This window comes from Phaenicophaeus curvirostris, chromosome 26 (genome assembly GCF_032191515.1).
Source record: "Phaenicophaeus curvirostris isolate KB17595 chromosome 26, BPBGC_Pcur_1.0, whole genome shotgun sequence".
In the NCBI taxonomy this organism is placed as follows: domain Eukaryota; kingdom Metazoa; phylum Chordata; class Aves; order Cuculiformes; family Cuculidae; genus Phaenicophaeus; species Phaenicophaeus curvirostris.
Window position 1 is genome coordinate 604,344 of NC_091417.1, and position 23,485 is coordinate 627,828.

At 54.0% G+C, this 23,485-nt stretch overlaps 2 protein-coding genes across 13 annotated transcripts in view; one reads left to right on the plus strand and one right to left on the minus strand.

Annotated features, from left to right (window-relative positions):
* Positions 1-2,206: 2,206 nt before the first annotated feature.
* On the plus strand, positions 2,207-4,351 carry CYB561 (cytochrome b561). Its single transcript, XM_069877028.1, has 6 exons — positions 2,207-2,226; positions 2,329-2,536; positions 2,895-2,993; positions 3,065-3,168; positions 3,248-3,405; positions 4,019-4,351. The coding sequence occupies exons 2-6, from the start codon at positions 2,335-2,337 to the stop codon at positions 4,215-4,217; spliced, it is 762 nt and encodes a 253-aa protein (XP_069733129.1). The 5' UTR covers positions 2,207-2,226; positions 2,329-2,334; the 3' UTR covers positions 4,218-4,351.
* A 6,128-nt stretch (positions 4,352-10,479) lies between these two features.
* TANC2 (tetratricopeptide repeat, ankyrin repeat and coiled-coil containing 2) overlaps positions 10,480-23,485 on the minus strand; it is a 171,813-nt gene continuing 158,807 nt past the window's right edge. For 7 of the 12 annotated variants that reach the window (XM_069876942.1, XM_069876940.1, XM_069876941.1 and 4 more), the window contains 7 exons: positions 21,706-21,881; positions 20,830-20,962; positions 20,251-20,280; positions 19,255-19,346; positions 17,652-17,798; positions 15,382-15,482; positions 10,480-13,437 (listed from right to left, as the gene is read on the minus strand). In XM_069876942.1, the coding sequence (XP_069733043.1) occupies positions 11,478-13,437; positions 15,382-15,482; positions 17,652-17,798; positions 19,255-19,346; positions 20,251-20,280; positions 20,830-20,962; positions 21,706-21,881 (2,639 nt within the window). In that variant the 3' untranslated portion in view covers positions 10,480-11,477. The remainder of the gene's footprint in view (positions 13,438-15,381; positions 15,483-17,651; positions 17,799-19,254; positions 19,347-20,250; positions 20,281-20,829; positions 20,963-21,705; positions 21,882-23,485) is intronic. The other 5 variants (XM_069876943.1, XM_069876937.1, XM_069876945.1 and 2 more) reach the window with 3 other exon arrangements.

Here is a 23,485-nt window from a genome sequence, read left to right on the forward strand (position 1 = left end):
GACACACAGACAGAGGCAGAGTCTGTCAGACAGACACGTGGATAGGCATGGACAGATGTACGGACAGACACAGGGACAGAGGAAAAGACAGACACACGGACAGAGAGAACGGGGATCCAGCCCCCCCGTGGGCACTTCCAGGGATGGGGCAAAGAAACGCGCACGAAATGAGGCACTTACGGTCCCTTCCGACCCGAACTCTTGTGTGATTCTACGATTCTAAAGGGTGATGGAGCCCAGGCCAGGGCAGGGGGGCCCTGGGGGCTCAGGCTGGGGGGTCCCCGGCAAGATCTGAGGGCTCAGCGGCAGCTGGGGGGGCTCAGATGCTGCTGTGGGGTCTGTGGGGTCTGTCCCCTCCGTGATGTCCCCCCAGGTCTCCCCCCGTCTCCCCCTCAGTGCGATCCCTGCCGTCTCCCCCGCGGTGATGCTGGGGGTGCAGCCCCCCCCCCTTTGCCATCACTCGGTTTCCTTGCCAACGCGCCGTCCCCGTCCCTCGCTGCCACCGCTGGGCCCTGCGCAGGCGGCACCGCAGGTAGGATGGGGGGACATGGGGGGGCTGCGTGTGTGTCTGCCTCCAGCCCCCCCAGGGCATCCCCCCAGGTCTGAGCCCCCTCCCCTGCACGAGCCCAGAGCCCCCAGCGAGAGCAGAGACACCCCCCCCCGACCCCCCCGGGGAAACTGGGGGACCCCAGGCCGCAGTGGGGGCTGTGAGGTGCACCCCCCCCCGGCCATGGGGTCAGGGTTTAATAGGAGACCCCCCAAAAAAAAGGCAAGGAGCAGCGGCTTTGCCCTGGGAAGGGGGGATTGGGGCTCCCTGGGGGGGCAGGTCCCCATCACGGGGTGTCTCTGGGAGGGGTCGTGGCTGCCTCCGGCTCCCCCAGCGCTCGGCACTGACTGGGAGCAGCGAACGGGGCAGGTTTAGGGCTGACAGGCAACTTTCAGAGCCCTTTTCCTAGGGGCGATGCCCGTTCCCGTGGTGGGGCTGGGGGGTCACGCTCTGTCCCTCCATCCCCAGCGCCGCCGGGGGCCGCGTCGGCCCCTTCCGAGGCCGCCAGATGTTTGCATCTGGCAGGAGGATGCGGGGGGCTGGATGGGGCCCACGGCCATCCGTTTGGGGTCCCCGTTGGAGCCCCCAGCCCCACGGCAGCGGGGAGGGCCCGGGGCCTCCGTCGTGGTGCTGGGGGGGAGATGGAGCCTCCCGCCGCCCCCACCCTGTCCTGGTCCCGCTGCGCGTCCCGTCGCCGCGGGCGGTGAGGCTGGACACGGGCAGGTGGCTTTTGCAGCACAACCTAATGGGATAAACCAATTCCCGTAACCCACTTAGCCGGCTGATCCAATAAAGGTGGCTGGGAGCAAAGTGTGTGCGTAGTCTTAATGCATCTCCCACCCCTCCCCGGCCCCCCCAGCCCTGGCGGACAGGGGAGCAGCAGAGCTGGCAGCGCTGCTGGTGGCACTTGAGGCAGCTCTGGTCCCCGAGCCGGCGGGAGCGTCGAGGGAAAACCCAGCGCGAAGGGCGGCAGGTGGGCCGTGGGCCGTGGGGCCGCGGGGCCGTGGGGCCGTGGGGCCGTGGGGCTGTGGGGCTGTGGGGCCGTGGGGCCGTGGGGCCGTGGGGCTGTGGGGCCGTGGGGCTGTGGGGCTGTGGGGCCGTGGGGCCGTGGGGCTGTGGGGCTGTGGGGCCGTGGGGCCGTGGGGCTGTGGGGCTGTGGGGCCGTGGGGCCGTGGGGCCGCTCTCCGGGGTGGCTGCAGCGTGGTTCGGATTCGGGAACACCGCGTGTCCGCCCCCCGCGAGAGGGGTTTGCTCAGCCCCACGTCCCCAGGGGCCATCGCCTGTTGTCATGGGGAGGGCCCCCAGCATCCTGGATTAATCCTGTGCTGCCTCCATCTAGCGGGGTTTGGGGTGCTGGGGCTCTGGGGTGAGCAGGGGAGGGGGTGAGGGTGGAACGGGGATGGGGATGGAGTCGGGGGGTGGAGGAGCAGGGATGGAGGGAGCAGGAATGGAGGGACTGGGATGGAGGGATGAGGGTAGACCGGGAAGGATGGAGGGATAGGGATGGAGAGGCAGGGACGGAGGGACGGCGATGGAGGGACAGCGTGGCGGGGGGGCTGGGGCAGGAGGAACGAGGACTCGGGCAGGAGCAGGGGCAGCAGCAGGGACAGGGCTGGGCGTGCCAGGAGCCACCTCCAGGTGTGGGTGACGCAGCCAGGAAGCGTCCGGCTCTGCGTCAGGTGAGGCCTGAGCGGCGCTGGGTGCTGGGAACCCGCATCGCGGCCGGCCGGGACCCCCGCCGTCCCGGCGGCTCCGCTGCCCCCTCCTCTCTGTCCCCACAGGCGGGCATGGATGAGGCTCCGCCGGCTGCCAGCCCCGCGGGGCTCTCGGCGTACGTGGCCGTGTCGCAGCTGCTGGGCCTGACGCTGCTGGGCACCACGGGCGCCTGGCTGGGCCGGTACCGCGGCGGCGTGGCCTGGCACAGCCCCCTCCAGTTCAACGTCCACCCCCTCTGCATGGTGCTGGGCATGGTTTTCCTCCAGGGTGACGGTGAGCACTGCCACGGGACAAACGCCCCGTCCCGGCTGCAGCTTCAAACCCCCAGAGCTGCAGCCGAGCTGGGAGCAAAGGGGACAGAGAATGAATGTCACCGCCCCGTCCCTGGGGGGCTCAAGGCCAGGCTGGATGGGGCTTGGAGCAACCGGGTCCAGTGGGAGGTGTCCCTGCCCACGGCAGGGGAGTTGGAAATACATGATCTTTAAGGTCCTTTCCAACCCAAACCATTCTATGATTCTATGACACCGGGAAGATGCTCCAGGATCACCCCCTACCGCCTGCGTGCGGCACCCCCAGGAGATGTGGGGTGTGGGGGAGCCCCGTGGTCGCTAATCTGCTCTCTCTCTGGCAGCTCTCCTGGTCTATCGGGTCTTCAGGCACGAATCCAAGCGTTCCACCAAGGCGCTGCACGCGCTGCTCCATGGGCTGGCGCTGCTCATCGCCCTCGTCGGTGAGCGCCGGGGCCAGGAGGTGCCGATGGCGCTGGATCTGGCCCCGGTGGTAACGGGCTCCTCTCTGCAGGCATCATAGCTGTCTTCGAGTCTCACCGCACCAAGGGCATCCCCGACATGTACAGCTTGCACAGCTGGTGTGGGATGGCTGCCTTCGTGCTCTACCTCCTGCAGGTGAGGGTTTGCGACCCCCTGAGGCCCCTGGGGCCAGGAGGTGACACCCAGCACCCCGTAACATCCCCGCACCCCACAGTGGCTCCTGGGCTGTGGTTTCTTCCTCTTCCCCGGCGCCTCCTTCTCACTGCGCAGCCGGTACAAACCCCAGCACGTCTTCTTCGGCATCGCCCTCTTTGTCCTCTCCATCGTCGCCTGCTTGCTGGGCATCACTGAGATGCTCCTCTTCAACATCAGGTGGGTGACTGAGCTGGGGGGTGGCGGCCCCCCTGTCCCCCAGGAGGAGGCTGCTCCAGCCCTGGGGAGCAGAATTTGGCCTGTATTAAATCTCCCCCAAGGCCTTTAGTTCTGCTGCTGCTGAGTCACCTCCCAGATCATGTTTTACAAGGGCTGGATCCTGCAACTTCTTTCTTTGGGGATGGGGATAAAATCTCTGCCGCTGCCTCTCTGCAGCCAGGTGTTTTCAGCACCCCCAGAGGATGCTCGCACCCCAGGGGCTCTGCTCTCGTGGCTGGAGGACATGGCGATGGCCCCAGCTGCCATCAGGGTCCCCTCCAGCCCCACAGGGACAGGGCTGTGGGGCCCCAGGGATGGGGGAGCACGGGACAGGCTGGGCCTCCTATGGCCCCACCAGAGCTCTGTGCCCCCGTTTTTCTCTGCTGTCACCGAGGGTGTCCCGGGGGTCCCTCCCCAACATGAGTAGCACCCAGGCACGGCCCCCCCTTACTATGATTTGGGGAAAGGGACCTTTCAGAGGTTGTGTGCCAAAAGGATGAGGAGGGGGTCCCAGCCAGGACAGGGACAGGCCACCTGCACCCTGAGGCTTGAGCATCCCCCTCTGCCCTGGCAGGGAATCCTACAGCCTCTTTGTGCCTGAGGGTGTCCTGGCCAACACCCTTGGGGTGCTGCTGGTGGCCTTCGGGCTGGTGGTGGGCTACGTGTTGACACGGGACGACTGGAAGCGCCCGCCGCTGGCCGAGGAGCTGGCCCTCTCCATGGACTTCAAGACCCTGACAGAGGGCGAGAGCCCTGGCGGTGGCACCCAGTGACATCCCCAGCTTTGAGGGCCCCGGCACGGGCACCTCGCAGTGTCTGTGGGATGTCCCTGTGTCCTGGGGCTCTGCCTGGCTCAGGGTGAGGAGGACGGCTGGGGAAGAACTCGCTTGTTGGTGTAATGCTGCCCGTTGCCTTCAGCCTCGCTTGACCTTAATCTTCCTCGGCTCGGCCCTGCACATCCCCCAGTGATGCCCGAGCCTGCCCCCAGCCCCGTGGGATGGTGGGGCAGGGGCAGCTGCACTGGGGTGCCAAGGACAGGGGTCCCTGGGCTCTTCCCTCCTCTAGGGACGAGGCGGTGGGAGCCCACATTTTCCCGCTGCGAGCAGTTGAAGCCCAAAGCCCGTTCTCAGCGCCGACGGGCAGAGGGGGCGTTTGCCATCACCTCGCTGGCAGCCCCGTGCCCTCCAGCGCGGCCGTCGGGGCTGCTCCCCACAAAGAGCTCCCCGGGGGCTTCGAGCAGCCCAGTGTCCGCGCAGGTTCGGCGTCTTCGTGTCCAAAATGTTTTGCCTTCTTGTGCCACATGTGGTCTGCTCAGTGGATGCTCCCAACCTAATAAATGTTTGCAGCTAACCCCGGCCTCCTCCCATCTCTGCTCATTGTTTTGGGTACCGCTGGCTCTCACGTGCTGGGACAGGAGCTGCCCGAGGGGCTGGGGACGGCAGGGTGGGTATTTGGGATGGGATTGTCCCAGCTGGGCCTCGTGCTGTGCACAGAGCACCACAAAGCTCAGTGGTGGCTGCACGGGAGCCCGTGGGGATGTCTCCGGGGTCTGGCCAGGCACTGGATGTGCCCTGGGAGCTGTGGGAGACTCACTGCCACGAGGAGGTGCAGCCCCGAGCCGCGGGCTCATCTCTGCTGAAAGCATCCCAGCTTCCTTCTGGGTTACGGCAGAGGCACCCGCTTGGGTGAAGCTTCTGGATCCCAGCACTGCGAAGAAAAAGCACAATCCCAAGCCGGGATCTCTGCTCACCACAACCCCGATGGGCTGCGTCCTTCCAACGTTGCACATCCAGCCCGGCCCAGCAGCGAGGATGCTCGTAGCTGCAGGGGGTGTTCAGCTGCAAACGTGAGTCCCAGGGCTGGGCAGGGACGAAGCGAGCAGACACTTGGGTTCTCGGGAGGGCTCTGGTGTCCATGGAGCTAACGACAGAATCACAGAATCACTAGGTTGGAAAAGACCTTTGAGATCATCAAGCCCACCCGTATGTGTCCACTACTAAACCGCATCCCTAAGAAGTGCTTTGCACAATTTATTCCAGGGAACAGCTCTGACCCAGTGCCCCTCATTTTGTTAACAGCCCTTTGCCAACGGCAGCAGCAGCGCCGCCTCCATCCCCTCCTGCTCCCAGAAATGCCACATCCAGGCTGAACAGCCAAAGTGACTTCAGCCACTCCTCATACAGCTTCCCATCTAAGCCCTTCCCCAACTCCGTGCTCTCCTCTGGACGCTCTCCAGTAGCTCTAGATCCTTTATATTTTGTGGTGCCCAAACCTGCCCCCAGTGCTCGAGATGGGGCCGCCCCAGAGCAGGACAATCCCCCTCCCTCGCCCGGCTGGTGATGCCGTGCTGGATGCTCTCCAGGACGTGGTTGCCCCTCTTGGCTACCAGGGCCCTGCTGGCTCCTTCGCTCGCCACAGCGTGGGAAGAACACGAGGCCAGACGCCCTGTCCAAGTGTTAACCATTTATAAATAAGTACATTTGTTCATACATACAGGTTTCATTGTACAGATTACAATCTGTATACATTGGGGGGAATGCATTCGTTTGAACTTTTCACATCTATCTCACAGCTCACATGTACAGACAAGAAAACTCTGCTCAAGCAAATACAGCAAAGGAAAAAATATGTTTTTCTTCTTTCCTTATAGATAAGAGGCGAAGGCCTCCGCTGTCGGCAGGGGCTGCTCTTCCCGCTGCACAATATCACAACTGTGTGGTGTTCAATATATCAGTAGAGAGAACAGAACATGCATTGAATAATATACTGTACAGAGAGAGTCCTTTACATCGGAATTATAGAAAAGCTAAAGGAAAATTTAAGTGTCTTAAAGATCTTCCCAGCAAGTGTCTCGGAGGATGGCAACCAGGGAACTGTACAAAGCACGAGGTGTGGGCACTGTACGCATTTGTACCAAACTCAGATCCTCTGGGATGTGAAGACAGAAGGGAGACGAGACGGTGAACACACGCTATGGGAAAGAAAAGGCTGGACAGGGATGACACCGGCAGCGCTGGCCGAGTCCACGCGAGTCTCTGGGTTAGCAGTGGAGCAACAAAGCAGACTTCACGTAGCACACGGCGCTGCTCTCGGAGTCTGGCTTAATGCACAGCGAGGCAGACCCAGGGGGAAGGGACCCAATTCCCTGGGCGTGAGGCTTTCCCACCCACCTAGCACGACCCACAACCCACCGGAGGAGACGACCTGCAGCCCCATCGCCGCTCCCAGACTGGATCACCCAGAAGGACAAAGTCTTTTGTCAAAGCAGCTCTGTTTTCACAAATATATGATGCGATCCCATCAGATGGGACTCAGCGGCTGACTCCCCAGTACCGTGACAACCAGAACACGAGCAGGAGGAAAGGATACGGTGGACAGGCTGGGTGTCCGTTGGCTTTGCCGGTGACAGTCGCGCTGGCTCTGTTTTCTCTTGGGTAGGTAAGAGTTGCGGTGAGATCCAGCTGTGTAGTCAGGGGTTGGACACGAATGCATCTTGCTAAAGAATTGAGCCCTTAGTGGTTTATATTAGAAAAAAGAGTTTGATTGAATGAAAATCCAGCAATTATTCACACAAATCCGGAAAAAAAACACAGATTCACTTTCAACCATTGTGCTTTGTGTCCAACGCGCACCTCACCAGACTTGGTGTGGAGCAACCGGCACGGGGTGAAGGCATTGATCCGCAGAGGTCCCAGTGGGTACAACAGCTCTTCCCTAAGCCCTTGGGTAAAAACCACCCTGGTAGAGGAGTCACCTCGAATTCCCAAAAGCCTAAAGCAAAGTACAACAACCAAAGAGCTCACGATAGCTCACCAAGGACCCCCCCTTGCAAGGAAGGCGGACGACGAGCAGGCACGCTGGCTTGCTTTTCTCTAGATAAGGCAGAGCTGGCACTTCGGTTTTAGCTAGACTTCTCCTGGGTAACCCTGAATAAACTGAAACCTTTGTACGAGGGGACTGAATCACTCCAAATATAGTAGCCACCCCAGTTCCAGACCTAATCCAAGTATGGCTTAGGTGTTTGCCGTACGCACACACACATGTTCACGCTAGCCAAGCAGTTTTCTTTACAGCCAGGTTGAAGAAAAGAAATCAAAAAGTTCAGTGCTCGGACAGACCCACCTGTGGGCACTGGGGCCAGGCGGCAGACGGACAGACAGATGGACAGACGCACGCCTCGGTTTGTCAGGAGCTGGCACAGCCTGCGCCCTCCCCAGCAGCGACACGGAGGAGACGGCTCATCCTTTTCCTAAGCACTTCTGTTTGCCAAGCCCTGCGACACTGTTCCCAGGGTGGGGACCCCGCAGAGCCCTGCCAGGCTGGTGTCCCTTCCCCGGCACCAGCGATGCCCCCAGCTTGGGAGATGGAGCAGGAGCCAGCGCGTCCCCACCAAGGGCACGGCAGACACCTGCACCCAGAGCTGGGAGAGAGGATTCCAGCTCCGTGGCAGCACACGCAACCCTTGCAGCGGCTGCAGGCCGAGGACCAGAGACACCAGGTGGGAAGGTCACCTAAATACAGGGCTCAGCTCCAGCATCACCTTCCCAACGCACCCCAAGAACCAAACCCAGAGGTTTCAATGTCATCAAGAAACCATTTCACTGGGTGCACCTGAAAAATCCTCCTTGCAGGACAGGGGCTCAGCAGCAGTGCCCCTGCAGCCGGGGAGGGGACAGAGCAGCATCGTCCCACTTCTTAATTACTCTGGGAGTAATTAAATATGTAGCACGGAGGGACAAGACAGCACCGTGTCTGCAACTCTGTGCAGAACTCTGATCCAGATCTGTGATGAGAGTGAGGGGAACTCGGATGAGGGCTGAGCCTCCTGCTCCACTGAGCCACGTGTACAACAGAGCTTCGCAACAGGACCACGTACGACAGCACAAAACACCACGACCTCTGCTTTCTGTCCACGCCAAACCCAAAGCGGGACTTTGAGGACCACAGAGGACTGTGCAAAGAACGGCTTTTTCCAGCGAGAGGCGTGCTCCTTCTGACCCACCCAGGGACTGCAGCAGCCGTCCGGCCTCAGCCGTCCCGAAGAGAATTGCTGGGGAAGCGCTTTAAAACCACCGCAAATCATTTTGTATTCAAAAATTACTCAATCTGTTGATGCTTATATACAAGAGTCAGTTCTTGTGCTATAAATGTTATGATTCATTGCTTCGTTTCTTTTCTTTTCTCTCTTTTTTCTTGAAAAATACACTAAGAGACAAGAGCTGTTTTGCTATTTTCTAATGAAGACACTACTCACGCTTAAATATCCAGTATTTATCGTAGTAACAAATTCAAACAGTAAAGTGCACCCATTTACAGAGAGAACAGATGGAAACCCATTAGTGCAAGAATCCTGTGAAAAATGTAACACGTGGTATTGTGAAAAAACCTGCACGCCGCAGTGTTTAAGCCTTCTTTCAGCTTGGTGTTTGTGTTCAAAATGTGAGCTGTTTTCTTATATCCCTTAAAATATCTTCATAAACCCAAAAGTTCTACACAGAAGTGCCGGGAGGGGACATTTCGGAAGGACAGAACTGGGAGCACAAGGCAGTGAACAGCGAAAGCAAAGCATGGGCAGTTCTCCCATTGCTGCGCTCGGTCTGTCCCGTTGGCGCCTCAGCAGAGAGAACCGGCTCACGGCCGCAGAGCGTCTCACTCGGCCACGTGAAATAGGGATGGGGCTGAATTTGGTTACTTTTTCCTGTCAAAGAAGCAACTAAGGGTAGTAGGGAGCCACTCATTCGATTTGAAAGCTGGAGGATGGAGGCGTTAAGCAAAGCGATCGGTGCAACTCCAACCCCGTGGACACGCATGTCCTAGCTATGTATGTGGAGGAGAAGGAATCGGTTATTCCTTACAAAGCAGAACATCCTACTTCAAAAAAAAGAGGAAGGAAAAAAGTCATCGTACCCACTTTGCAAGGAGAGAAAGAGCGTGCGGGGCTGGGTGTCCCCGTGGCAGCAAGGAGCCTGTTTGGGGTTCTCCAAGTCCAGCCCTCACTTCCCAGAGCCTTGCAGGAAAAAGAGTCAGCACTAGGTTGCACCTCGAGAAAGAAATCACCAACCTCGATCCAAATATTGGGTTGGACAAATCCCAGATAGCCCAGAAGAGCACAAATATCTCCAAACCCCATGGAGGGAATCGCTCCCTAACGCTTTCTACATGTCTATGAACCACAAGCCTCCGCCATCCCAAGGTGTGCGCGTCCAAGTTCGCTCGGAGCAAATTAGGCAACAGAATAGCAACAAGATGTGCTGATCCACACGTGGAAAAGGAAAAGAAAAGCCCCATCAAAGCCAGGGTTCGCTTAAGAGTTTCGGGCCAAGGCCTTAACTGGTGTAAATGGATGTAGCTGCACTGATGTTGCGCTGGGGATATGTTCGTTTACAGCAGCGGAGGTTGGACCCCACGATTTGGTTCAAGAAGTCTTTGCAATCTATTCGCATAGCCCTTTGGAAACACCGAAAGGTATCGCTCCCCCCGCTCAGCACTGCAGCAGCTCGTGGGAGCTGATATGAGTGAGGTTCGGCATCGGGCAACAGGCACTGGTTTGCTTTAAAACAAGCTACAGGGTTATCGCTCCCTCCCAAAACATCCCGCCCTTCGCCCTCCAAAAAGGCAGATCACAAACCCACCCGTAATAAATGGGTCTGTAAAGAAAGTCCCTCCAGCCCTCAAAAATGCAAAGAATAATGGAAAAATGACTGAAAAGCCCCTAAAAGGGGATTTTGGAAGCATTTCCCACTTTCCCCACTGTCTGGATCTGACTGGCGTTTGATTTAAAAAAATCCCAAAACCAGAAAAACCCAACCCAAACAAAAAAAGACATCCTGAAATAGACAGCATAAATAAATGAGAAATCTCTCTCTTTTAACTATAAGTCCTTAGAAAGCAAAATGTGGTCTCTGCCATTAACGGGTATGGAATGCGGCGATGGCTTTCCAAGAACTCAGGAATGGATCTTCGAGGAGCGCAGCCCTCGCCACGGCACTGCTGCCCAGGCGGGAGTGAGCCAAAGTTGCACAAAGATCCCCTGGGAGCCCTCGTGCATCCTCGTCACAAAAGACTTAAAGCCCAAATGAATTCAAAAATTGCAATTTTCCTCCTTGAACACCATTTTCTGAGTCAGATTTTTGTTTTTCTTCTGCAAGTCAAAATAAAACCCCACCAAATGAAACCTCCAACGCTAAACCGCTAAATCCCGGTGAGAACGCGGTGCCGTGTGCGAGGTGCCGTTGCCCCCTAACCGTGTGGAGTTGTTGTTGCCATCCCAGTTTGCACACAAGAGGCCTCTCACCAATTCCCTCAGCTGATCAAAATGCATAATGAAGGGCCAACTTTAATCTCTCAGTGCTTGTAAAATGCCCCAAAGCAAATCAGTGTCGGGGCACTTAGGTTGCAAAGCATCGTGCGGTTCCCCATCCCTTCTGGCCAATGACGTGGTTAAGTAAGGAAGGGAATCCAATTCGGGCTGAACTGCTATAAAGCAGATGAAGCGAGATGGTTTCCGTGCATAGCTACTTAGTGTTAAAACACATCATGCCCTTGCTCGCCGGGGGTGATTTGCTCTTTGGGGGGCAAAGAGCCAAATGACCCAGCTGGCACAGAGACCTCAGGAAAGGCTCCTGCGATTCCCACTCTGCTCCCACTAGGAATTCCCATCACGACTAAGAGCTCATGGAGACAAAAGAAACCAAATTTAAACCGAACACGATTGTCTCTTGCAAAAGAGCTGGTTACCTCCCGCTGCGTAGGGGATATTTCTGGACCACCCCGCACCACATACTAAGATATCCTGATTGGGAACGTAGCTGGAATTGGGCAAACGATACTGGCTCGGCTGATGTTGGCTTCACGGTCAGCTGGGGAACGGAAAGGCTGGAGCACGTGCATGGCTGTCTGACCACCACACAAAGTACCGGAGAAACTTGGTCATGTAGCTACCAAAGAGAAATAAAAATAATAATAATATGCATGGAAATCAAGCTTGGAAGTGTGTGCTGAAAACATGAGGGTCTTACTCCAACAAGCGTCTTTTACACGTTAGACTCCACAAATGGTCTCTTTGGTTTGATTGGGGATGTTTGCCCTTGCCTGGAGTCCCTGGAGAGCTGCCTGTACAGGTTGTCCTGGTAGGCCTGTGCCACAGGCAGTGTCCTTGCCACCTTGACGTCAGGATACGAGGAGGCTTGGGTGACTCTCTCCAGGAGGTCTCCCCGGGACCCATTGGCCAGCATCCCGTGGGGGCTGTAATAGTCTTCCTCTAGCAAATGGCCATTCTGTGCATTGTTGGTTTTGTTATAAAAGGCAATGTTGCTGATTGACGAAGGCGGGCTAAACGATTCCGGCTGGGGGAGATTGCCAGGAGACGTAGGACTAATGACAGTGTCCACTGACGACACGGCCCAGGTCCGGTTCTGCTGATGGAGATGGGGGTACTGCTGAGTCCGAGCAGTTTTATCTATGATTCCCATGAACGGCGTGGTCCGGGAACGGGCGGGCTCGCTGGGGTAACCCCCCTGCGTGGGAGAGACCGGAGAGAGTTCATCGCACGACCTGTCGTAAGCTGGCTTGAGAGGAATCTCCATTTGCTGAATCGAAGCAGAAGGGCGGAAATTGGGAGTCAGGTTGGAGGTGGAGGAGATGCTATTGCTGGAAGGAGAGAAGCGGAGGCCAACGCTCTGAGAGTGGAGCAAGGGCCTTGGAGTCGGCGGGTGAGGCTTGATTTCACTCGGATTAACTGTGATGGGCCTTCTTATGAGATGAGACACGTCTGGAGAGCCCAGTTGACTGGCAGGGAGGGGAGAACGTTCCAGGTCAAGCTTCGAGTGACACACCGGATAGTAGGAAGCGGACTGGCTTCGGCCAATCTGAGGTGTCTGGCTGTATCTCATCCCTCCCCTGTACGCTGAGGACGGTCTCTGTGGAAGGTCTTCTTTAGCCAGCCCTCCATGCTGACAGATGGCTCCCGCACTGAGGCTCGCCTGAACGTGCTGCACTGGTCTGCTGTCACCTACGATTCCACCGATGGAGCCCTGGTAGACCAGCCTGCTCTGGCTAACCCCCATTTCCCCAGATGCCGACTGGTACTTGCTGGCCATTGAGTGGGCAACCTGGCTGTAAGCACCAGTTGGGATTACGGTACTCGAATGGACTGCTGAGCTGGGCTGGTTGCTCCTCACGATCTGCGCCTTGGCTGGCTGCAGCCTCAGCCCCTGCTGTGGCACAGCCACAGGGAGCTGGGGCATCTGGAAAGACCTCTGCGTCATCTTGGATAACGGAGACTTTGGTCTGCTGGGGAGCTGGCTGACCGCGCTAGGCTCCTGCTGATAGCGAACGGGGGAACCGGACTGCGACCGATAGACGCTCATGCTTTCTGCTGGGGGGCTGGCACGATACTGAGGACCTCTACGAAGAGGAGAAGGTGGTGGGCTTTGATATTCCTTCCCTTGACTTCCAACAGGAGGTGGGCTGAAGCGGTAAGAGGAGCCCTGGTGAGCAGGGGACGTGTGAGGAGGACTGGGCCTATAATGCGAGTTTTGGTGCGTCGGAGACAGAGCAGGAGATGTGGACTGGTACCCTTGCCTGGTTGGCGAACCCACAGAGCTATTGGACCTGAAATCAAAGACCTGATGAGAGCCAAGAGGTGAGCCAGAAATATAGGCTGAGTCCCTGTGAGCTGGGGAGGGGGGTGGGCTCTGGATGACAGGCAGCCCTTGGTTTGGCCTGGACTCTGTCTGCAAGCCAATGGAAACGTTTTCTACATCCTGCTCAAGGTATTCCTCCTCAAAGATATCCTGCACGGAATACAGCTCTTCATGCTGGACTTCAGGTTCAGGCTCCACTGGGAGCGGTGGCTGCTGCTGCTGCTGCTGCTGCTGCTGCACCTGCCTGCACTCCTCTTCCACCCGCATCAGCAGCCGCTGGATCTCACGGTTGTTGGGACACAGCTTGATGGCCTCGTTCAGGTCCTCCAGGGCTGCTGAAAACTGCCTGCTTGACAAAGGGACAGAAATGAGAACTGAAATTACTCTGGGTTGGAATAGAGCCTTTCTCGGAGGCTCGTGAGGGTTAAGTGGCTTGTCCGTGTGACTGTGACTGCTGCCACTGGCTGCCTCTCTCAGACTCTGCCCATGTGCCTCCCTTGGATTGATTTTGTCCAAACTGAAGGAAAATAGTGCCAGGCACTCTAGGGAGGAGGTGACACAGGGCTGAGATGGCATAACCCAGACTAGCAAGGGTGCCTGTCCTCTGCAGAGCGCGGTACGCGCTCACCAACTACTCCTCACAGCAACACCACGAGCTTTGCCCTCGAGTTAGCGAAGGGGAGACCAAAGCATCAATAATCAAGAGCCAAGCTCACCTCTGCTGTAAACAAGCACAGCTTTGATGGAGTTGCAACCGCTTGCGCCAGAGAAACTTTAACTTATGCCTGATGCCAAGACCACACAGCATCAGGGCTGGCTCTGGAGCACAGGGGGTCCTAAGGGTCAGCGCTTTAGGCAGAGCTTGTCTCTCTGGTTTTGCAAAGGAGTTGGCTAAATTCTTCAGAACGAAGAAATGGAGGAACTCTCAGGAGCCTGTGAGCCCCTCGGGAAAGCCTTTGCAAGGGGAAGGCAAAGGCCTGAGGAGTAAAGGGGAGGTGGGAGTTCAGCGAAGGGGCTGTCATTTAAAGGGACACTTCACTTTTGAGCAAAACCATCTGTCTGAACATGATTGTTATCTGGGGGGACACAATCACCAAGAAAAACTCCTCAGCACCTCCCAACACCAGCCTAGGCTTTTGCACAGGCCTCTGAAAACCAGGTGGAGGAAAGAAAAACCTCCTGTTCCAGGACTGTGCTGACCACAAAGGGTCATGAAGATGATCTGAGGGCTGGAGCACCTCCCACATGAGGACAGGCTGAGAGAGCTGGGGTTGTTCAGCCTGGAGAAGAGAAGCCTCCAGGGAGACCTTAGAGCAGCTTCCAGTAGTGAAAGGGGCTCCAGGAAAGCTGGGGAGGGTCTCTTGATCAGGGAGTGCAGGGACAGGACAAGGGGAGTGGCTTGAAGCTGAAAGAGGGGAGATTGAGAGGAGATCTGAGGAAGAAATGTTTTCCTGTGAGGGTGGGGAGGCCCTGGCCCAGGCTGCCCAGAGCAGTGGTGGCTGCCCCATCCCTGGACTCAACATAGCCTGGGACACTGGTGACCCTCTGCACTGCCACGCGAGGCATTCTGGATGCCGTTTAAAGCCGAGATGTGTGCAATGACAGCGTGACCAGCCCTTGAGCACAGGACTTGAAAGCTCCTGCTCATTTAGGGATAGCATTGCAATGTTTTGAAATGAATCTAATCTTGTATCTTTTAGCCTTCAGGGAGGTTAACAAGGGAATCCCCTGGGTTCCCCTGAGATGCAGAGGCCCTGGTGCTGCAGCTCTCTAGAAGCTGAGAGCTCTAGCACAAGCATGGCCAAAAGCTCACCAGATCACTGCACAACTAAACAGCAGTTTCTGCCTTGCAAAAAGTGCTGTAGGACAGAAAGATTCACAGATTTTAAGGCCAGAAGAGATCACTGTGATGAATAAGTCTGTCTTCTCGCATAATGCTGGCCACAGGGCTTTCACGAGTCATTATTTCGCTTCCAGTCCAAGTTGTGGTGGAACTGAAATGTATTGTTAAAGACAATACCCCACACCGGTGTAAAGGTATCCAGAGATGTTCAGACAAAGTTCAACTAATATGAACCTCTGAAAATGTTTGTATTCAGCTGTCTCCAGATATTACTAAATGGGGGAAGGTGTTACTTGGGAGTTGGAGAGGCTTGTAATCTCATTAAGGAACGTTCCTTTGCCATTTCGTCCTGTGGGGACACAGGAAGGAATTGCACGGTGAGTGCCTACATCGGTGTGGCCAGGCTTGAAGAAACCAGTCCCTCGCTCTCTTCTCTCTCGCCCTCCTCACCTGCTGCTGCGCTTGGCCCTCGCTCTTGCATAGTAAGCTTCGTAAGATTTCGGTTTCAGCTCCAGGGCTTTAGTAGCAAATTCCTCCGCCATTCCAAAATCCTGTCATTACAATAGGTGTGCAGATAAGTAATCGGATAGAGAGAGAAATAGAAACATAAGACAGTTTGGGAAGAAAACAAACAACATGGCTGTATTTTTTTTTTGCATGTGCACAGAAAACTGGATGGGACTGCAATGTTTCACATGGATTCAACATCATTTACAGTCAGAGAGCTATGATGACACTTCCAAAGACTCAAAGTCCTCTTGTAACATCAGATGCTGTCAGCACCCACAGAGGCCAGGGTGCCACTATCTCCATTCTCAATGATAGTGTCCCCAACAAGTGCAGGCAATCCCGCCCCAGCAACCTGCATTCCTGAGGAAACATCTGGTCTCACAGAGGCTGGAATGTAATCTCATGAAGAGGTTTTTTTCCATAACTGAAAGCAATAGGTAACCTTTCCCACGCCCTCCGCTTCCCATTCTGCAACACACTGACATGCTTCGAAGGGGCTGAAGAAACTTCACATGAAGGAAGGGACTATGTTATTTCAGTAGCTACAAGCAGGACCTGCCTGGCAAAGATCTCCTAACAGTGCCACCCGTTCCACTGTTCCTTGCCTCTCCCCTGCAACGCTCTTGGCCTTAGGATGAGAGGAAATGGCCCCAAGTTGCGCCAGGGCAGGTTCGGATGGGATATCAGGAAAAATTTCTTCACTGCAAGGGTTCTCAGGCACTGGCAGAGGTTGCCCAGGGAGGTGGTGGAGTCCCCATCCCTGGAGGTGTTCAAAAGCCAGGCAGATGAGGTGCTCAGGGATAAGGTTTAGTAGTGGGAAGGTACAGTTAGACTTCATGACCTCTAAGGTCCTTTCCAAACAAATAATTCTATGATAGGGGGAAGAGTTTGGGAGCAGGAAGGGAGTGGGTGACAGCATGGGAGGGAGACTGCTCTGGGGCTTTCGAGTGGCAGCACCAAGAGATCAGATTATGGGTTCAAACCCTGCTGGCTGTCCTCCCTTGCCTTGTCCTGAATGCTTCACACATGACTATTCTCAGCTGAAGCTCAGCACTTGTGAAGTAGACCTCTTCCCAATGCAAGGTCTTTCATTTCACTACCAAACCTTGCTTTGGACTGCTGGCTTGGGCTATGATGTCGAGCAATGACCAAAGAGTACTCTGGATTTGTTAAAAAACTCAGTGGACAAACTCCAGCTACCTGGACACCCTGCCTGGGGAAGCTCATGCTTTTGTTTGTATCTTCAGTAGCAGCTACTGAAGAGCTACTGCCTGACAGCCTAAATAGAGCATGCAGTCAAGAGAAACCTTTATGGTCTCCTCTATAGGTAAAAAAACTGCAGGAGCGATCAGAACCCTCTGAAATCCTCAGTCACAAAACCTGGGATTCCCCACTTAACCAAAAATCTTGTCCTTAAAGTGCAGGCTTAGCTGCGAGTTGTCTTGTTTAAAGAGGACATTCACGTTTCTTCTACAAACTGGGTTCTTTGTTCACTGGCATTAAGATTTTACTTCCACTGCCTTTCATCCTTCTCCCTTCACAGCTTAAAGACAAGAAGGTGTCACAAATCCCCCTTCCTCTGCAGTGTAATCTTCGCTGGCTCACGGCCTCAGCAGAGATTTCACTTTTTAAAGCTATGGAGACTTTAAGTTGTTGAGGTGAAAGCCTCTGCACGCAGAGAAGGGGGAGGTGGCACTTGTCTGCTGGAAGAACAGACACGCTGCAGGTGTCGGTTGCTAGATGCTGCGAGATTGGAGTGGGGAGAGTGACAGTGATCTGGGAGGAGAGGGAGTATGTGGGGGTGTTTCTGGATGAGTCACTGCCCTGGGGAAGTGCTGGCCCCCTAAGCATATGCTCTTTCATTTTAAATTAATTAGTATTCAAAGGAGAACATCTCCTGGCTCCTCCTTCACTGCTGCCCTAGAAATATGGAAAATGCCTCCACCCTCCATTCTAAGCATCATCAAAAGGGAGTAATAAAAAATTCAAAAAGCTATAAACATAGCAATGAATTTTTAATCATCAGCAATTCATATTCAATCATTACTTCTTCTGAATTATAAAACGTCAGTGCTCTGTGAAGGACAACGAGGTTAAGCAGAGGAGAGATCTCAGAGGTCAAAGCACCGTTATGGGATGGACGTGTCCCGGTGCACAGGCACAAAGCTGGCAGCTTAAGCTTAAAGGCCACAAAGAGTGAGGAGACTTACGTTCATTTTCCTCCGACATCGGGAAAGGTTGAGAAGCAGCGACACCTTCAGCTCACGGAAAGTTTTCAGGTCTTCTCCAAAACCTTCCCTGGGAAATTTTTTCAGAGCGTACTGGTAGCGCTGGGCAGCCTCTTTCACTTTACCTTTCTAATAGAAGGAGAACATGTCAAAACACGGCCTTGTACTGAGTTCACTTCACTGCAGAGAACTCCCTCACCAACCCCACAAATGTTCTAGGTGGTTAAAGTAACACGACTTCACTATTTAGTTCTTTTCTAGAGAGGAAAGCCAGAACACTTGATCAGGGGAACATCTTTCCTGCAAACGCACGTGCCTTGTGCAAGATGAGTTCTCCCGCTTCGTACAGAGTTGTCACACTACAGTGGGAAACATGGCAGAAATTGCATTATTTTAACTTGATACAACTCCTTCTGGCTTCTGGACGGATGGTCTTCAGAGCTAGGTGATCAATAACCCACTGCTGGAGAACATCCTGCACCCAAAGCTTCACAAGCACCAGGGTGTGGGAGTTTGCGTGGAGTTCCTGGGACTCAGAGGAGCCTCTGCGAGAGCAAAGATAAACGCCACGGCACTGATGTGGCTCTGGAGTTGGACAAACGGGTTGAGATTCATCTCCCTGGATTTCAGATGTCTAAAAATTAGGTGCCTACATCTAAGCCTGTCAACTGGGCTCCTTTTATAGTTTATTGGGACGCAACAGTCACCTTCAAAGGGTGACTAATCTTTGCTATTTTGGGCACTTATTTTTGGGATGGGACAATCTGCGCCCTGGAGGGGGGCATCCAAGGCAGTGAGGGTGGAAAAAAGAGGGCAAAATGGGATTTAGGATGCAACTCATAGTGACCCAGACATACATTTTACAGCTACACATAGTAAGCTTTAAAACCGTGCAGACTCAGGTTTCTCAGCCGTATTGCTTATCTCTGGCAGATAACTCTGGTTACCACGCCAGCTTTGCATATTTTCTGCTTCACCCTTAGAGCCTAACAGTGAATCATTGTTGTACTTGCACATTTCATGTGTGTGTGCAGATGTACAAGTTTTAAAGATCAGCTTGAAATAAACACAGAGCAAAAAAGACTCTCAAACTGCAATGGTGGAACGTCTCCCATGGGCTAAAGGATGTGACAAAGCCATCTGTGTCCTGACAATCTGTTTCCACTCCAAAAAGTTTCCTCCACAAGTTTTCCTGGGCTCTACTATCTTGTTGCCTTGTTCCCAAGCAGCGAGCCTGCTAGGTAATGACAACGCTGCCAGATCTGATGCAATGACATCAGCACTCTGAATCTCTGTAAAACACTTGGGTTCTGGTGTTTTCAAAGAGGAAACGAAGTGCTGGCTCAAATCCAGAATGCAGAGAGACTTGGCTTTGCTTCAGCTTCGTTACAGATATGGGTAATCAGTCCCCTCCCTCTCTCCAACCCCACAAACCAAACCCAACAGTTCGCAACACAAGGAGTGCTGCGAGCAGTAGTTTTTACTTGCTGAGGGCTAAGGCAGCAGCATCGCTCAGTCAAAATCTCACACAAAGCGATGCTGCAAGGTGCATCTAATCAGCTTTTCCAAACCCCACCCTTCTCACCTTATAAAACATGTCTCCCTCCTCCATCAGCTTGCTCAACAGGATGATCATGATGTCTGGTTTGGAGGTTGCCATCGCCCATGTTGCTGGACCTGTAGTGTACAGGATGCATGATGGGTAAAAAACTCATACAATGCAAGGGTGGTAGGAAGCTGGGTGGAAAAAATATCCTGGGGTGGGAATTTCTGCTGGAGAGAACAACTTGGCATGGTCAAAGGGCAGAGCGCTCCAAATGATTGAGCTGACAGTTCCTCTCGCACTTAAAATTAACGTCATCCACATCACAATGGTTTTCCTTTGCAGTGATTAAGGCTAACCCTAATCAACCACCACGCTGGCCTGGGAAATGACGGAGCCATTTCCACAAGAGGGCAGTGCTGATTGTGGAACCAGCTGGGGTGTGTGGACACAGCGCAATTGGGAAATGAAACATACTTAAGAGGAAAAATCAGAGTGGTTACACAAAAACATTTCTAAATTCAAATCTCTGGAAGTGTACCAGGAAATCTGCAGTTCAACTGTCCACAGGCGGTTTGTATTTAACTGGATTGCGATTTCCAGCTTCCCAAGTTGTGAACAGAGGAGAAAATCCATCAAGGTGGGAAGTAATGACAAAGGGAAGGTGGTGGCCAAGCGCTGGTGGGGCTGAAGGTACCTTGGGACCGGGACAGGGTGGCTCTGGGCAGGGGACCGGACTGACCCAGACGTTACCTCAAGGTCTAATGCTGTGAGGCAAAAATCTGGGGCCAACTCATTAGTGTGGGTGGAGAATAAGTCAATGATATTCTATAAGTAGATTCAGTACATTTTGGGGGCAGGAGGTTAGTTTTTGAGTTCAAGTTATTCTCTGCAACAGTCATTAAAAAAATTATTTGAAGGTGAGGTAAATTAAAAGATTAGAGGTGTTGGGGACGCATGCAGGCTAAATCAAACAGGAGAAAGCAAGGCTGACAAAGCTATCAGATCGAAGCTGATGCTGACAGCAATGAGATATACCTCGTGGGCGACTCGGTAACGTCTGACAACCTTCAAAGAAAGGAGAAAACAAAAAGTTGTAGGAGAGAGGGGGGAAAAAAATGGATGAAGGTGAAAAAAAAAAGAAAGGAAAAAAGCAGCTGTGAGAGGCAGGCAGCAAAGAAGCCAATGCACCAGCAAAATCCCCTTTCACAGGAAAACGTAACGTGAGCGGCTTGTGGCGCAGTGCAGGTACACTAAGATCTGGAAGCATACACGGAGCAAGTGAATGCAGCAGCTCACAGCAATGCATGGACATAGTACGCTCGTCGACTCAGACCAGTAAAGATAGAAAAAGCATTACCAGAGGAAAGACCTTGCCAAAGAAACAGTTGTTTATTGATTAACTTTGCTAAGTAATAAGACAGCAAAAAGAGAGATTCCCCGTTTTAATCAAGAGAACAAGGCAGTCAGGACTCGCCGGCTGCTTGCGGAGTATGAAGCAGCAGCCGGGGCTGAGGCCACCTCTGCATTACGCTCTGGTTTTCTAGGACGCCAGCCCCGCTGCTCCGAGTCCTGCCTGAGCACAGAGCCGACAGCACATTGTCCCCTTGTCCCTACCTATCTTTGCTCCTTTCTTCAGCAGAGTGACGACGACCGAGGTGTTGCGGCACCCCACTGCCCTGTCGAGAGGGCGCATCCCGCTGTAGTCAACGTGCTCAATCATGGCCCCATGGTCCACCAGGAACTGAACCTGCAACCACAAGCCCAACAGTCGGTCCTGCTCTGCGCGCTGCTGGTGACGCACAACCAGCAGAAGCTTGCACCTCAAACATTACGTTCAGTTTTGGGCTCCGCACTACAGGAAGGACATTGAAGGGCTGGAATGTGTTCAGAGAAGGGAATGGAGCTGGGAAAAAGGGCTGGAGAACAGGGGTTCTGAGAGTTTAGTCTGGAGGAAAGGAGGGTGAGGGGAGACCTTGTCACTGTTTACAGCTCCCTGAAAGGAGGTTGTAGTGAGGTGGATGCTGTTCTCCTCTCCCAAGTCTCAGGACGAGAGGAAACGTCCTCAAGTTGCACCAGGAAAGGATTACACTGGATAACAGAAAAAAATTTTTCACTGAAAGGGTTCTCGGACACTGGGAGTGGCTGACCAGGGAGGTGGTGGAGTCACCATCCCTGGAGGTGTTTAAAAGACAGGTAGATGAAGTGCTCGGGGATGATTTAGTAGTAAACAGGTATGGTTGGATGTGATGATCTCAAAGGTCTTTTCCAACCAAATGATTCTATGATTATGTGTTTTGCTGCTTGGACTAAACCCGCCTCCACAGGGTCTGAGGGTCCATCAGACTCACGTGTTGTCCTCTACAGAAGCACTTGCACATATGGAGGGCCAGGACACTACATGGTTATTGCTACATCAGGGAGAGCTGTTCAGTTTTTGAGGGTTCTATGCCAGCTGTCCTTTTTGTTCTACATCCATTACCGGCTACTTACCACCTCTGCATCGCCATAAAACGCTGCCAGGTCCAGTGGAGTGCGTCCATTTTTATCCGCATGGTCGGTGGCAGCCCCGTTCTCCACCAGGGAACGAACCACAGAGAGATGGCCCTTCAGACAAGCCCAGCTGAGGGCTGTCAAGCCCTCCTTGTCCATTAGAGCAATGGAGGCACCTGAAAGAATAAGCACCGGATCACTTAAGAGCTCTCTGCTGTTGAGCCCTGATACAACAGAACATCCGCTTAGTGAAGATGGCTTATTTTTAGAGAGCTATGTAGATAATTATTAATTACTTTATTAACGTGGATCCCACCCTCCATGGCAACCTGAAATTCACTGATAGGAACAGTGGCAAATGAGTTGATTCACACCAAGCTGTAACTTTTTCACACCTAGCTTTGTAGGCTTTTCTGGCAAACATCATCTGAGCAGCAGGGTGGATTTGACATCCCTCATCTGAGACATCAATCTTTCTTTCTAAATGGTTTTTTTAATCAAAACCCATTCCAGCCTTGGTGAGTCAGAGATGAAGACCATTCTGCTGTTTCAGCAGGTCATGGCATACCAAGGGGAACTAAGTCAATTCAGCTCTGTTCGTCTAAAAAAGCACATATTTTCCCTTCTTCACTCCCCTCCCTTTACCCAAATTGACACAATTTCCAGCAATATTTCTCCCTGAACTTCACCCAGTATAAACACAACGTTGTGGGATAAACTCCTGCCAACTGCAAGCCATAGAGAGGGGCTTGACGTTTTCTTGGATGAAGCAATCCTGCTGCCATACCAACAGGTCAGTGTTGCTCCATATGGACACGCACATGAGAGCTGAATAGCAGCAGTAAGTGAACACTCCTCTTGGTGGCTTTGAAGACAACTCCTGTTGCCATGGCACAGGCAGGGCTCCAGCTCTTGAGCATGAAGAAGAGATTTGCAGCAACTCTGCTCTGAGGAATTGCGGCTATCTGTGGATGCTCCTGCCGGCAGGCTGGGATGAATTGCTGCTGTGGTGTGTTTCTCCTGTAGGTAAACTCTAAACCGTCCAGCATGAGGTCTTCACTGGCTCCCGAAAGCTTGGCGAGTGGCGTAGGTATGTGATTTTCCTGCACCCTTCTGTTCCTCCCACCCCACACGTCCCCAGCACACATCAGCCAGATGAGAGCAAACTGACAGGGCTTCCAGCTTGCACAGCTTTTTGTTTGTGGAGGAGCACAACACATGAACATTTGCTTGGGCTGCATTCAGAAACCTCTGCCTGGAGCTCTCAGCACAGCTGCCCGGTGCCTCCCCGCTGCAGCGCCGAGTGCCAGCGAGGGAGGTGGCAAACGGCATCTGGGCAGCCTGGTGTGCTGAGGAGGGACACTGCAAGGCAGCTCTACTGCACAGCTCAACAACATCAACTCCCAGCCGCCTGCCAGCCTCCTCTCACGCTGCCCACACTGCCCCCAGGAGCTCTTCTGAAGCTCTGTGAACACTCTCCAGACAATCCTCAACTGACCCAATGCCAACATTTATTTAGCAAAGCAGGATAAAGCTTCACTTCATTCCTCCTTATTTGTAACAGCTACTTTCTTGCAATCAAATTGTCAAAGTCTTCTCTTGTGTTTTCCCTCCGAGTCTTCTGGAGCAAGTGAGAGAGCTCCTGGAATGAGAGGGACAGCTGGAAAGCCACATCGTCACTTAGCCTTCCTACTCCCTCCCCTGTCCAGTGGAAGAGATACACCACACCACAGAGTGACAGGCACAGGCCTCAGGCTCTCGCTGCAGCAACGCAAGCTGA

Coding starts and splice junctions, on each gene's coding strand:
- CYB561 (XM_069877028.1), top strand. CDS start 2,335: ATGGATGAGGCTCCGCCGGCTGCCAGCCCCGCGGGGCTCTCGGCGTAC. Junction 2,537..2,894: donor GGTTTTCCTCCAGGGTGACG/GTGAGCACTGCC, acceptor TCTCTCTGGCAG/CTCTCCTGGTCTATCGGGTC. Junction 3,406..4,018: donor ATGCTCCTCTTCAACATCAG/GTGGGTGACTGA, acceptor CTGCCCTGGCAG/GGAATCCTACAGCCTCTTTG.